Source organism: Micropterus salmoides, unplaced genomic scaffold (assembly GCF_014851395.1).
Source record: "Micropterus salmoides isolate LMB-PRFRI ecotype aquatic unplaced genomic scaffold, ASM1485139v1 Ms_hic_scaffold_2, whole genome shotgun sequence".
In the NCBI taxonomy this organism is placed as follows: Eukaryota; Metazoa; Chordata; class Actinopteri; order Centrarchiformes; family Centrarchidae; genus Micropterus; species Micropterus salmoides.
In genome coordinates this window covers 4,878,456-4,892,604 of record NW_024041150.1, presented here as the reverse complement: position 1 = coordinate 4,892,604, position 14,149 = coordinate 4,878,456, and the positions used below count along the sequence as shown (strand labels likewise).

Here is a 14,149-nt window from a genome sequence, read left to right as displayed (position 1 = left end):
TATTTTATGGGCTCTTCTTTTATGTGTAATATGATTAAGATGTAAAGGTACAACTGCACATTATGTCCATTGCAAATAGAAAAAAAAAAAAAAAAAAAAGGAGCCAGTGGAGAGGGGTAATAATCCGAGACAGAGATTAATCTAAGAAAAAAAACTTGACTAGGCCTATTCTCTGGTGGGAAATTATATTAGACTTCACAGTCAGATTTAGCAGTGAGGAAACAGGTGAGTTTAGCCCACAATCACTATCATGCACCTTTGAGACTTTGCCGTGGAGTGGACGTATTCAGGAGAAAATTGATTTTTTGTGGCATGAATTTCAAGGTATTTAAGACGTTTTGTTCTTGTAAATTTGACACTTTCATCCAGGATTTTTTCATCCAATTTTTCCAGGATCCAGGAAAAATTAAGATTTCCTCCCTACAATCGCAGAGGCTGCAGTGCTCGCTGTATGAACGTAGCCTAATGTTGATGTGTTTCCTAACTTAATTTCAGCTGCAACCGCAGTGGAACAAGTCAGGATGAAATCTAAACATATTTTATGTTGGTGTGTACTAATATCCAACTTCCTATCATTAACACTGAGTACAGATGTGGTGTGTAGTCCGTATACAGGGTAGCCTCAAGTTAACCACGAACCAAATGTCCTCGGAGCAGTTTAGAGATGCAGCGTAAATTGCCATGGCAACAGGCCTCGGGTAACAGCTATCCACCTTTCGTAGTACGGGTTAATCAGGAAGTTACACCCGACGTCACGAAGTTAGACCTGGATAAGCCAGTTACCTCGCTTCGTAGTACAGGCCACAAACCTCGGAAGTGTCTTGTTTGTACTGAAGCAGACACAAGAGCCAGATTCTGTATAGAAAGGTCCAGATTTGAAGCTTGAATCTTAAGAGCTATGAGCTCACAAGTGTATAAAATATAAATGAAATGGTTTAATACTAAAAACACTTGCGAGATCAGACGTCCGTTGTACTGTGTCCCCGTGACACAAGCTTTTACTGTGTATTAGAAGGCAAAAGGACTGGATTTATATAGCACTTTTCTGCCTACCCGGACAAAGCCCTTTACAATTTTGCCTCTCATTCACCCATTCACCACACACACACACACACACACAGGAACGAATGTCGAATCCGCTAATCAAACCGCCAACCTAGTGATTAATGGACGAACCGCTCCGCCGCCTGAGCAGCTGCCACATCTTCATGGACTGATCACAGTAGCTCTCGAATTATAAATGTAGAAGCTTATAACCCAAGCTGATTGTTATAACTCTCTACATTTTAATATTATTTCAGTCTGCTGGCTTTTGTTTTAGCTGTACATTCAGTCATTTTGCTAATGAAAACGTGTTTCACACTCACTGGATTCATGGAGGATGAAGAACGATTCATTAATTCATCAAACAATCCAAGTAGACAGCACTTTGATAGAAACATCAAACTGCTGATGACTACTAAAAGCAGAGCTGCAGTTCAAAAGAGCTTTAAATCAAAGACCGAGAGGAAACAGACAAATTGGCTGGACAGCAAACAAAACAAGAGATTTTGTTTTTACCATTTCTATCTGCGAACATGTAAAGGTGCCGAGAATAAACACCGCGACAAAAAGACAAAGAGGACAGACGGTAAAAGAGAGAGCCAGACTGTCACTGACGATGTTTTGTCTCAACACACACACACAAATATACAAATGATAGCTATTAACCTCAGTCAGTGTGTAATCACAGAGGCCAGACCACTGCGCAACAACTCCCCACAGCATACAAATACACACACGGTCATTCAGAAAGACACGCGGGACACCTGTTCACCCGTCCTCCCACTTCTGACCAACCATCAGTTCTGTTTATAAATAGCCTCCTATTGTAGCCGTCCTCACAGTAACAATAGTCACCAGCAGGCTTGTCCAGGTGCATTGTGGGTGCTCAATCTGTAGGCATTGGCGGGTTGTACAAGCAGAAGATAAAAGAGACACATAGTACAGAGACGGACAGACGGATGAATGACAATGAGATCAGGTGTTACACATCACAGGAATCCAGATGTTTCTTTCTGTATAACACTGGAGAATTTCTTCCTGAGGGTGGCGCTACAGAAAAGGTCACGTGTCGTTATTTAAAAGAGTGCATCGCATCCCGAAAGCTGTTCAGGAAAAGCCATGTAAATCTATCCAGTAGATTTCGTCGTCAGGTATGTGTACAAGTAGAAGTATTGATTTCATGGTGGAGCTAGAGAAAAGGTTGGAGGTTCAACTTAAAAAATGAAATTTGTATTGTATTAATATATATCCCAATTTGTTTAATTTGTTATTGAAAAAGGGCCATGTGAAGTTTTAAGTGACTTCTAGCGCTGAGGTTTCAGAATGCAACTTCTATCTTCCCAGGCGCACGCTCAAACCAATGAGCAAGCCAAAACAGAGACCAACAAACTGGAGACGGCATAACACAACATGCTGCAAACTCAGGTAAACTCCCACTGCAACGGTACAGTCATTTTTTTTTTTTTATCAGCTTGACGTTGAACTGATCCATGCTCGTTACATGATGATTTTACACTGACTGCATTTAATGTCAGCATAGCTAAATTGATTGGAGGGTGACGTTATCCAACTTGAGCCGCCTAAAACACAGATCACAATCTGTTTCACATGCTTTGCAGAAATGATTAACTGGCTTTATTATTGCATCAATGCATTAATTAATTAACACAGACAATTATTTTATAGCACATTAACGCAGTTTTTAAAAAATTATTGTTGATCAGCCTGCAAATCAATGTTTATAGCAGTACATTTAAATTAAATTAATTAATAAAAGTGCGCAATACACTACTTTAGAATTTATTATTCAATTTAGCGCATAACAATGCGATTAATCGTGATTAAACATTTTAATCGTTGCCCAGCACTCATTTTTATGTGAGGTTCACATATAGGCAATAAAAAAGTGATTCATTCATTAAAAAAAATAAAATAAAAAATAAAACTACATCTAGATCCTTCAAAAGATTTGTTTTGCAGCATAAAAATGTCAATCAAGTAAAGAATATAATTTATCATAATAGTTGAAAGAAGCAGATGGAAAACTGGCATACTGAAACTGAAAAAGAAAAAAAAGTGGAGCTGATAAGATCAGGAACAAGGAAAAGAAAATACTCCTAACCCTCATCCTTTCATCTTTGCATATTTGCCCTCCCTCCTCCTCCACAGCTTCCTAATTACCCCTGCTTTGTCATCTTGTGCATCACCCATCATTTAATCCCGGCAGTAGCAAGCCTTGGTTGTCATGACATCCTGTCAAGACCTCCAAGGACATCCTCTCACTCTCCTCTTTTTATTGTTATCTTCCTCAAGTGTTGTCATGAAGTGCAATCCATTAATTCGTGTTATTGTTCCTGCTGAGCTTGAACGAAGGGAGCAGTCCACAAACATCCGACTGCAGATGAGCATGTACGGTCATCCAGCGTCACAGGAAACCACGTGAGGGGTTTTTAATTCAGTAAGAGATACCCATTTAATTAGGGGACAATTTACTGTAAAGGTAAGATTGGTCTTTTTCCCCCCATTGGGGTGCTTTATTAAAGAGGTGGTATTATGCTCATTTTCAGGTTCAAAATCATATTACCAGAACAGGTTTATATGGTTTCATTTTCAAAAAACACCATATTTTTTTGTCATCCTGCACATTGCTGCAGCTCCTCTTTTCACCCTGTGTTGAAGGCTTCGTTTTAGCTATGGAGTGATACATCTTGTCTCTAAATGATCTTTGTTGGGAGTTGCACATGCTCAGTTCCTAGTTAAGGACTACTAGCCAATCAGAAGCAGAGAAGGGCGGGTCAGCGAGAAGCCAGTAAACGGCTCGGGTTCAGCTGTACGTGTCGCCGACCAGCTTGGCAACATGGACTGGAGCGAGAGTTTCAGAGTGGTGAGTTATTAATCTGTATCCATAAAGTTTTAACTGAGCTCTGTCTCTACATCACAGGAACAACTTTATGTCCACTGACTGCCTGGAGGGTAGCTGGTGTTTGGAAGGGAGAGGAGAGCTGTGTGCTGCAGCTCGCTGTTTTTCCACTGCTGTTTTTGAGGACGTGCTCACGTACTGACACACATGCACTGTTATCACCAACTGTAAGGTGTCAACATGTTTGACTCGGACAAAGTTTGGTCTAGTTGGTAACAAGGCCCTGAAACACCATTTCATTTAAACCCCATTTACACCTGGCATTAAAATGCAACCTGTATCTATTTACCGTACACATTTTAGTTACCATGATACCTGAATTCGGTTACCGCGCTATTATAAACTCACGGCAAACACTGTCCAGCATCAACCAAAGTTAGCGACAGTCTCCCAGAAGCAGGTGAACATGCACAGTATGCACCGTGGCTTTGTTTGGCTCAAAGACAACACGGCGTAAGACAGCGCTTTCACTCTGAAGTCAGGTCGGATTTTAGTTTTTATGAGAGCGCTGAGGGAAACTTCATTGAAGAAAATGACCTTATAGTGAACGCAGGGTGAGTTAACTTTAACTTCCTCTGTATTTTTGGCAGCTGTTGGGCTCATTGCAGTTACTGTCACTGTCTTCTAAAGACTTATGTTTTTATATAATGGTGGACGGGGTCATTTGCATTACCTATGTTACATAAAATCTAAAATCTTGATAATGCACACTTAGATGGTTTTCACATGTTTACAAAAGGTATTATTCGGTTTTATTATTTTAATGTTTACGCAAAAATACAAAATGGCTATTTTATTTGTATTTTTTAATATAAAACTTGTTGAAATGGTTTCAGTGTGTGCATCATTTTAATCTTTTCACATTTTTACAGTACCGTGATAATACTGATATTTTGGTCACTATAATCGTGATATGAAACTTTCGTACCGTTTCATCCCTTGTGGCAACACAAATGCAAAAAGCATAAAGTTAACTAATAAACAAAGAAATGGTACGTGGATATCAGAGCTCTTGGAAGCCAATTAGATCTTACGGAGGAGTAAGCTGTTAATCACTAATAATCAATTACTGAAATAAACCTACAACGATCATACAGTGCAAATGCGTGGAATTCTCAACAGTATACATATTGTGTGTTTCTATGATTTATTTAAATTTGTGTATGATATTTAGCTGTTTATTTTAATCATCTGTCACATCTTGTGAAGCAAAGCGGTAAATGTGGTAAATGTGGTCTGTAAATTAACTGGATCAGTCTATTTTCAGAGTTTTCACAAATATTGTGTGTGAAAATGTGACGATTCACTCTACAAGCCTCACATGTTTAAAGATTTTCTTTGAGCATTGAGGACGTTAGGGATGTTTAGAGAACCGAACCAGGAGCATGGTGGTAGATCACCTTCAGATGTGAGAGAAACTTTTTAAGGAACAAAAGAATAAACAGAAATTATTTTTATACAACCAATTTTCTTCTCTGTACCCAGTCAACACATCCTGCTGCAGGGCCCCAGGTTCCCTGCTGAGATCAATAAAGTTTTTAATCTTTTTCCATAACAAGCTGCCAGTGTTTCTAGAAAAGGTGTCATTGTTTTTCCGATCCTGAAATGAAACTCAGTCCAGCCTCGGCACACAAAACCATATTTAACAATATTAAAAAAGGAAACACAAACCTCCTGTAATACTTTACAGATGAAAAAGCAAATTGTGGTGATTATCCAGTGGGCCGGACGGCTGTAACGGGCCCGAGGAATGCTACACTATCTAATGTGTGTGTGTTGAGTGTTTTCACTTTCATATGGTTTTCATTTGGGGCGGAGGTTTGCATAATTACTCTGGCATCAGTAGCCGTGGTGACAAAGCGGGCTGGTGAGCGCTCCACTGGGTCTGCGTTCTCACGGCAGTCAGAAATAACCTCGTCTTTAACAGGAAGCAACATTCCCTTTAATGTCGAAATGCTGACAATGAATAAACAATATCGCCGCCGTCAAGAACCTCGAGGCATGATTGTTAATTTTGATTTTTCTCTTTTTTTTTTTCTGTCACAGGGACAATTTCATAACTAATATTTCTAATTTTGTGCTTTATCTTCTGAGGACTCAAACAAACATCTTATTTTTCATGAAACGTACTGAGCAGGGAGAATATTTGAAAACATTTCAACAGATAATCTAACTTTTCTGATCACTGAGTGATTTCAGCTGAAGGTAAAGAAGTGTGAGTCAGCTGAGACCTGAATCACCCCGTTAAACCGCCTGTAACTTTCTAATTAGAAGTGTGATCCTGTGATTTTCTGCACGCTGTAGATTTTTCTAATGCACGGTCATCAACTGGAAAACAGCTTTTCTTCTTCTTCTTCTTCTTCTTCTTGCTTTTCTTAAAGCCTTCCATTTTGGAGACAGGAGTGCTGCTCCAATGTTGTTGCTAGCAGTTCAACATAAACAGAGACTGAGTACATACATCGAGCGTATTGTAAACAGAGGAAGTAACACACCATTACATCCCAGACAGAGACGGGGAACAAAAACACACCCCACTGACACTCAAACTGCACTTTTGTGACCCTACTTTAACGGTAATATTTGAGATTTAAAAAGACTAAATAAGGATCTGTGAAAGTTCACATCGATGTAAAGATGCTATCTTCTGCACTGTCCCTTTCAAAAAAAGTCACCTCATATCTTAATCATTTTAGCGGCTTTATTTGCAACTACTGGGTAGCCAAATCTGCTGATGTGTTGCAGCAGGAAGCCTTCATCAGAGCATGTGTGACAGGTTTTCTTTTTAACAGGACAACACATACACACACCGCTGCACCTTCAAGAAGATCCACAAGACCAAAACAGACAGAAAAAGAAACGCTTTCCATTAGTTGCAAACTAAATCAGTAAAAATGATAAAGGCTTTTTCCCTCCGTAAGTCTGTTTTTGGGGAACATTAAGACAATGAACCTCTCATGAACAGTGTTTCTGTTAGTCTCACAATACTTGCCAGGCAAATTCCAAACATCAGACAAGGATAAAATACTCTCTTCAACAACGTGTCCCAATCTAAGCAAGTCAGTTAGTGTATTATTGAGTCATATATTTCTTTTAGAAAAGGCCAATGAGATTATTTCATGTGTTTTTAACATTAGTCATTCTTTCAGAGTCAAGTTAGTCAAGACTCCTGTGTCATTTTCTGAAATCTGGTGCAGTGATCTGTTGCTCTCACCCACAGGCAGACTGTTCAACTGAAGAATAACAGTCTGGAACGCTGAATGTGAGAGCTTGACAACATCTTTATGGTTTGATTGTTTTGTATGATTTTCTCTTTTTAGATTATTAAAAAAAAAAATCAGCGAAAATGTTTCTGGTAACAAGAAGAGAGGAGAAAATGGAAAATGGCTGAAATGTGTTGAAAAATAACCCTCCTAAGTAACGTGCCTTGACATCAGGCTTAATTGCTCTGATGAAATGATGACATCACTCGCTGCACTCACCGTGTCTGAGCCACTGGGTGCTGGTCAGGGTGCCCGTCATGCCGCCAGCCAAGCCCCGCCCCGCCGCGTCCCGCCGCTGGCTCAGTGTGGAGATGAAGGTGCCCAGAGACGGAAACGGCTGCTTAGCTCCTCGTCCTATACCCTGGCGCAGGAAGATGACATCATTACCACGGGGTACACAGAAGAAGAATTTCTGCTTGTGTACGTTGAAGACAGCGTCACTGAATAAATAACCAGCATTTCATACAAATGTAGTTTGGAGTTCTCTACTTGTTGATTTTTGGAGCAGAATTTAACAGTAATAATGAAACCATTTATTATTAAAGATGACAGTAACAATAAAAGAGGCATCTAAAATTAATTTAAAAAATTAGATTATTGTTTTACCTTCATTTACTTAAAAAAGTGAAACTCTCATACTGTATATTCTAGATTCATTACACATAAAGGGAAACATTTCTTAATAAATTATTTTTTTAGTCCTGCTGATTACGGCTTACAGCTCAGGGAAATCAAAAATCGAGTATCTCAAAATGTATTAAAATATTAGACTAAAGGATTTATAATACAGAAATGTCGACCTGAGAAGAGCTCTAATCACCTAATTAACTTAAAACAGCTGCAAAGGTTTCCTGAACCTTTCATCTCTCACTCTCGTGCTCACAATGAATGATATTCAAATTTTCTGAGATGCATCTGTGCACATGTGAATACTAAACTGCACTGACCATCAAATTGTAATATAAAAAATAACCAATAACATAAATGTAGCTTTGCTGCACTACAATTTTTTTTTTTTTACGTGTGTAAAGATTCATTTGTGATCAGCCAATAATACTGATATAGCAAACCTAGCTACAGTAACTGAAGTTACATGTAAAGTTCAAATACAAGAAACATCAGAATATAAAATTTTGCAATTTATTACTTAAAAATATAAGGCAACAAATGGCCAAGAATGTAAAAGTTATGAACACAAATGCTTTACTAAAAAAACTCTTTTCCTTCTCAGATTTTAGGGTTTCTCACCAGGATGGGAACTTCTTAGATCTATCCAAAATTTCAGCTGCATGAATAGACAATGATAAAATAACCCAAACTGATCTGATCTAAAATGTAGTACGTGAAGAGGAGAGGAAGAAGGGAGAGGGGGAAAAAATGGATATTACAAGACGAAATTAGGGTGAAAGGGAAAGAAAAAAGGTGAGGAAATAAAATGGGAATATGAGGGTGTAAGAAAAAAAGACAAGAAAAAGAAAAAGGATCAAGAGGGAAGAAGAAAGAAAGGAAGAAAGGAGAAGGGGCAGAAAGTGCAAGTAAGAGGATGAAAGGAGGGGAAGAGATCAGGAAAGGAGGAATAAGAGAAAGAGAAGAAAGGAAATTGATGCAGATAAGACAGGGGGGGAAGAGTAAAGACCAGGAATTAAAATGTGAAGACGGAGAAAAACACAAAGCATAGATGAAGAAGGATATGAGAAAGAGGACGGGAAACCTGAAAGAACAGATGGAGAGGAATGAGCATACAGGAGGAAGAGAAGAGGAGGAGGGTTGAGAGGTGGAGGAAGAGGAGGTGGAGAGATCAACAGATGCACAGCAGCTGCTCCTGACAGCAGCGCACACACACACACACACACACACACACACAGCGATGTGTTCAGGGGCTGCAGAGAAGAAGGAGCAGAACGACGATTAATCTGCCGTTCAAAATGAAACCGTTTCCAAAGAAAAAAAGACCCCGAGGACAAATCAGAATAAAATCATAGTCTTGGCATCCACACACATTATCTACAGTTTCCATGTCATTATATAATTTTGTCTCTCGTGCACAGCAGCGTGGAGGAAAAAAACAAAACAAAGGGCAGTTTGTGTGTGAAGCAACAACCTCGGACAGTTAGTGAGTATTTTCAGAGTAGTTATACGTAACATACTGTCCACACAAACACATTCATCTTGTGTCTTTGGACAGAAGCTCATTCCTCAGTGGGAGGTGGGAACATCTGACTGATCTGCACACAAAACACAGCGATCCATTTATCAAGACCTACATTTACAAGAAGCTTGTTATTTGTTAATATTTAAAATGTGATTTTAATGGTACTCAGTGTGGCGGGGCTCTACGGATGGCAATGTCGGCTGGTAGGTCCACCCCTTTGGTCCAGACTGAAGTATCTCCAAACCAATACTTAGGTTTAATACCCGCAAAACCAATTTATACTTCTGCCTCGAGTCTAAGTCGTTTACACATCGTCGTAAACATTTTGTGTCTGCGTCGCTTTGCAGCTGTGCGCCCAAAACATTAGTTGCCCGTGTGGTTTCTATGTTCCAGTGTGTTGAGTCTCTGCTTCTTAGTCGGTGTACAACAGGCTGCTACAAACGATGGCGACTGAAAGTGAGCGGATCATGTTGAACAGCAGCGACTTTTAGTGAAACTACTAAAACGCTGGAAGAGAGGGCCTCGGAGGAGACGGTATGTATGTACGACCCCTGACCCGGTCGAGGCAGAAGAAGAAGGACGAGCCAGAAATGTAACGCTTCCGAGCCGTCCAATCACAGCCCTTGCTGTTCGGTCAGCATCGGCAGACGTATAAATTGGCCTTTAACTGTACTTCATTTTCCACTGTGCACACTGGGCTTCTAGCGTGGCTGCAGACTTTTAGTCTTGATCGTCTCCTGTTGCTTTGCTTGCACCTGTATAATTCCACGGCTTTCTAATTGAAGCCACAGAGCAGCCACGTCACTCCCTCCTAACTCATCACAGCTCCACCCACAGCAGCTGATAGACAGGTGGTCTCTGGGAAACGTGGAGCAGAGACATCACTGAGCAACAAAACATGGAGACGACTTCCAAATCAGTTGTACTACTAAAAAAGGTTGTCGGCAAGTATTTCTCATAGGTTTTTTTTTGATTAAATGAACACTGACTACGTCCCGGTTCACATCTGACAACAATTAGCAGTTTTCGCAGCAGGTTTTATCATAGTGAGTCCAACTCTTCAGTCTGAAAGGAAATGCTGTCATCCAGCGAGAAACCACACCAAGAGGAGCTCCACATCTGACGCTCTTTCTCACACACACCCTCCTCTCTCTCTCTCCCTCAGCTGTTAATCACTAATCAAATCCTGTAGATTATTGCGAGACCGTGTGAGTTTGGATCGGTCACGTTTTGTTTGTATTCTCTTGGGTTTTTCCTCTCTGCCATGTCCAAAGGTTTCATTATCTCATTGCTTTTAACATGTCAAATATATTAGCTGAAGTTCTTATCCTGACTGGCTGTTAATGAATCGTCAGACAGACAGACCTGCAACTGATGAGCATTCTGTTAAAGAAGGAGGAAACGTGTTTTAAATTCACAGCCATTATCACCACCGGCTGCATGGATGACGGCGCACTTGGTTGAGTTCAGGCACCACAGGACCAGATATGAGCCGTCCGCGGCTGCCAGATTTCACTGGCAGCACTAGGGCCAGCTTTATGCCAGAGATGACACTCAGAATTGATCGAAGACAGCTTGAACTGATTATGGTGAATTATTGATCACAAGTCAGGGATGACTCTTTCAGCCAGTCGTGACAGATTTAGGCCATCGATGGTCTCTTTGGCTCTCTGAGTGCTATGAGAGAACAACTCGAACACAGACTGAAACAAAGTGAAACATCCACTAGACTGAAACTGTATATGTTCTGTGTGTTCATACGGAACCAGAACCAAATTTTAGAGGCAGAGAAATTGCAAACAAAGTCAGGGGAAGGACGCAATTTCAACTGGAGCGGTGAATCTGTGCAAATTATATATTACCTGATAAGTCTGTCTGTCAAAGACGATCTAATCTGATCTTCAGAGAGTCAACTGTAGGTGGAAGCATCACATTTAAATCATGCTTGATTTGATAATATCGGATCATGCTTTTTAAATTATGGTTCAGGTTTTTACAGATCAGACTGATCAGGCTGCAGAATTCACACATTGGTTTATGGCTGATGGCTCTACAGCAGGTCACCACAATAAACACCGGAGCACTTTAAAATCCAGCGATCTTACATGCACGTCTCTCTGCCAACTTGTCAACTTTCATCTGGGATAGACCAGAATCATAGGGGGCCTTAAACAAACACCTGAGACATGTTAGACCACGCTCACGACACCATCGTCAAAACACCAAATGAGGGAATATTATCTTACAAGAGGGATGTTCATCTGTCCAGTGGAGATCTATAAAGGCAAAGAGCACTGAAGCTGTTCTCTAGGCTCATGTTGGAGCAACACCTTCCTGAGACACCTGTTGCACGTAATGCATGTTCAATTTACAATGACAGAAACAAGAGAAAATCACATTAACCTTACACCGAGAAGCCAGAACCAGAGAACGTTCGCCATAAATTAATTTTCTGTTTAAATATCTAATCTAATGTAACCAGACCATCATCTCATCATACCCGTGGAGATCTGGAGAAAAATGGGGTTTTTGGAGGCAGAAACAGCAGGTCTGGTCAAATTTGTGTTCAGGTGAAACAAACTTTCTTCTTCAGTGAGCATCTGTCTTCAATTCTTCAGTTTTTATTGGTCTGCAAACACAATGACAGCCCGCTGTATCTAAGACCTTTTTATCCACCACTGAGCCTGAATTTCCTCAGATCTAAGCTTAGGGGGCCAGAAGACGTCTGAGGGGGATTCAGAGAACGAGTCCGACTGAAATCCCAGAGAGAGAACGCATGCAGCCACTTTATTGCATTTCCAGACACAACCGGTCGGTCTGAGCAATGATAGACTATTTATTGGTCAAAACCATCTCAACTGCACATTCCTGCTCCCTGACACAATGGAGATGACATCAACCAACCAGCCTGCAACCCGGCCAGTCTGACTTCGAAGTGACACAGAGAAGCAAACATAAAACACACCGATGCAAAGTCCAACAGTCAGCCGCCTCAGACGCTGCTGGAGAGCTGATGTCAGGAGTCATTATATAAGACAGGGGCATCACTTTTTCCAACAGGAGGAGAGGTTTTTCAGTTTGCCGTCACTCTATATGCACACTGTATGTTAGGTGATTGTAGGTGGTTTAGTCATACATTATACATAGATTTATAATGCTTATGTGTCTTGTGTTCAAGTCTGTGTGTGTTCACCGGCCTCAAAGATGATCAGAATCTGTAGAATGCCAGATATGTTATTCTAAAATGAACTGGATTAAAGCGAGGAATTGGAAATGGACATTACAAACTGCATTAAAAAGAGATGCATATGCAGATTATCATATTGTACTGTACCAAAAGATGTGCCCCACTCCCTAATTAGGTGTTGTTTCTAAGGTGTGTTGTGTTATGGATAATAAACAGTGAAATAAAACAAGTAAAACAGAATACAGGCTGTACAGTAAAACACAAGCATCTTTCAGACTTGTATGCCACTGAATCACACAGCGCAAATTAATACTCCCTAATTATATAGTGGTGGACAATATGCTCCCTCCCCACAATATTGAAAGCGTTATTTAATGACTTTAAACACAAAGTACTGGATTTTTCTGTAATTTGAAATAAAGAAAACTAGTTGGTCATTGAATGATAGGTTACGGGTTTTTTTTTCCCACATTGACACTAAATTAATAATACACAAATAAAACACATTTCATGCCACACACACACACACAAAAACTTTCTGCACAATAAAGAGAAATCCCGGTAAAAACAATCACTTGGAAAATACAAAAGGAGAAAAGTTTTCTTACAGCAGGAGGGGAGCTGTTGTAAATTGGTGGAAGCTTCTCTCTTTCCCTCTCAACTCCTGACAGCGCAGATTGTTCTCCATCCATCCTCTCGGCGTGAAAGTGCGTAAAAGTTGGGGGTTTTTTTATTCCTGGAAAGACTCAGTCCTCTACAACCTCTGTGTTTCTGCTCCTCACAGGGCTGCACATGTTTTTACCAGAGCCAACTCTGACCCAGAGTTACCCGTCTGTCTGCCCAGTCTGCTCCGTTATGTCACATAAATCAGGGAGATTCACATCCTACACGAAACATTGTGAAATCTACCTTCGTCGCACAGGTGGGCTCTACGCGCACAGCCAGACGCGTAAACGTATCCAAAAGCAGCAAGTAAAGTCTAGCCTGAAGTTGTGTTCGTTTTAAAATACTTTTTAAAACACGTTCAGGGTGGGTTACTACCCGCTTCTTCTTCTCCTCTTTCTGTCCCTCTCTGCGTCGTCTGTCGGGGTAGCAGCAATGCTGCGGGCCGGCGCCATGTTTGGAGGAGGAGGCGCCTGGAGACGGCAGCGCCACACATACATACAGAGAGAGAGAGAGAGAGAGAGAGAGAGAGAGAGAGAGAGAGAGAGAGAGACTGGAAATTGTTTGGGATTCACAATAAAACGGGGAGCTTTGAAAGAAAGAAGGAATGAAAAAAGAAAGGAGGGTTTGTTAATAAAAACCATGTTCAAGCACAACTGTACTGAACTGAAGGGAATCAAACAAACAAACATGTAAACAGAGGCCCATGGAAAAAAAAGCAAGAATAAACATGATTAAAAAAAGTTTTTTCTCAACCAAACTTACTGTGCTTTCAGACCAAAAGCGAGCGTTCGGGGCGGTGAGTTTACTTATGTGGTGTATAATATATGTGCATTTGACGCATAACAGTTTAACATTGCACTGTAGCAGCTGGATAGAGGATTAGTGACCTTTAAGGGGAGAGCAGAGGTCAGTGGTTACGT

The 14,149-nt window shown here is 40.5% G+C and overlaps 1 protein-coding gene across 1 annotated transcript in view; it reads right to left on the bottom strand.

Moving 5' to 3' along the window:
- hectd2 (HECT domain containing 2) overlaps positions 1–13,693 on the bottom strand; it is a 56,687-nt gene extending 42,994 nt beyond the window's left edge. Inside the window, exons 1-2 of the mRNA XM_038732807.1 lie at positions 13,172–13,693; positions 7,444–7,585 (exon numbers count right to left, since the gene is read on the bottom strand). Of these exons, the coding sequence (XP_038588735.1) occupies positions 7,444–7,585; positions 13,172–13,255 (226 nt within the window). The 5' untranslated portion in view covers positions 13,256–13,693. The remainder of the gene's footprint in view (positions 1–7,443; positions 7,586–13,171) is intronic.
- Positions 13,694–14,149: the final 456 nt, after the last annotated feature.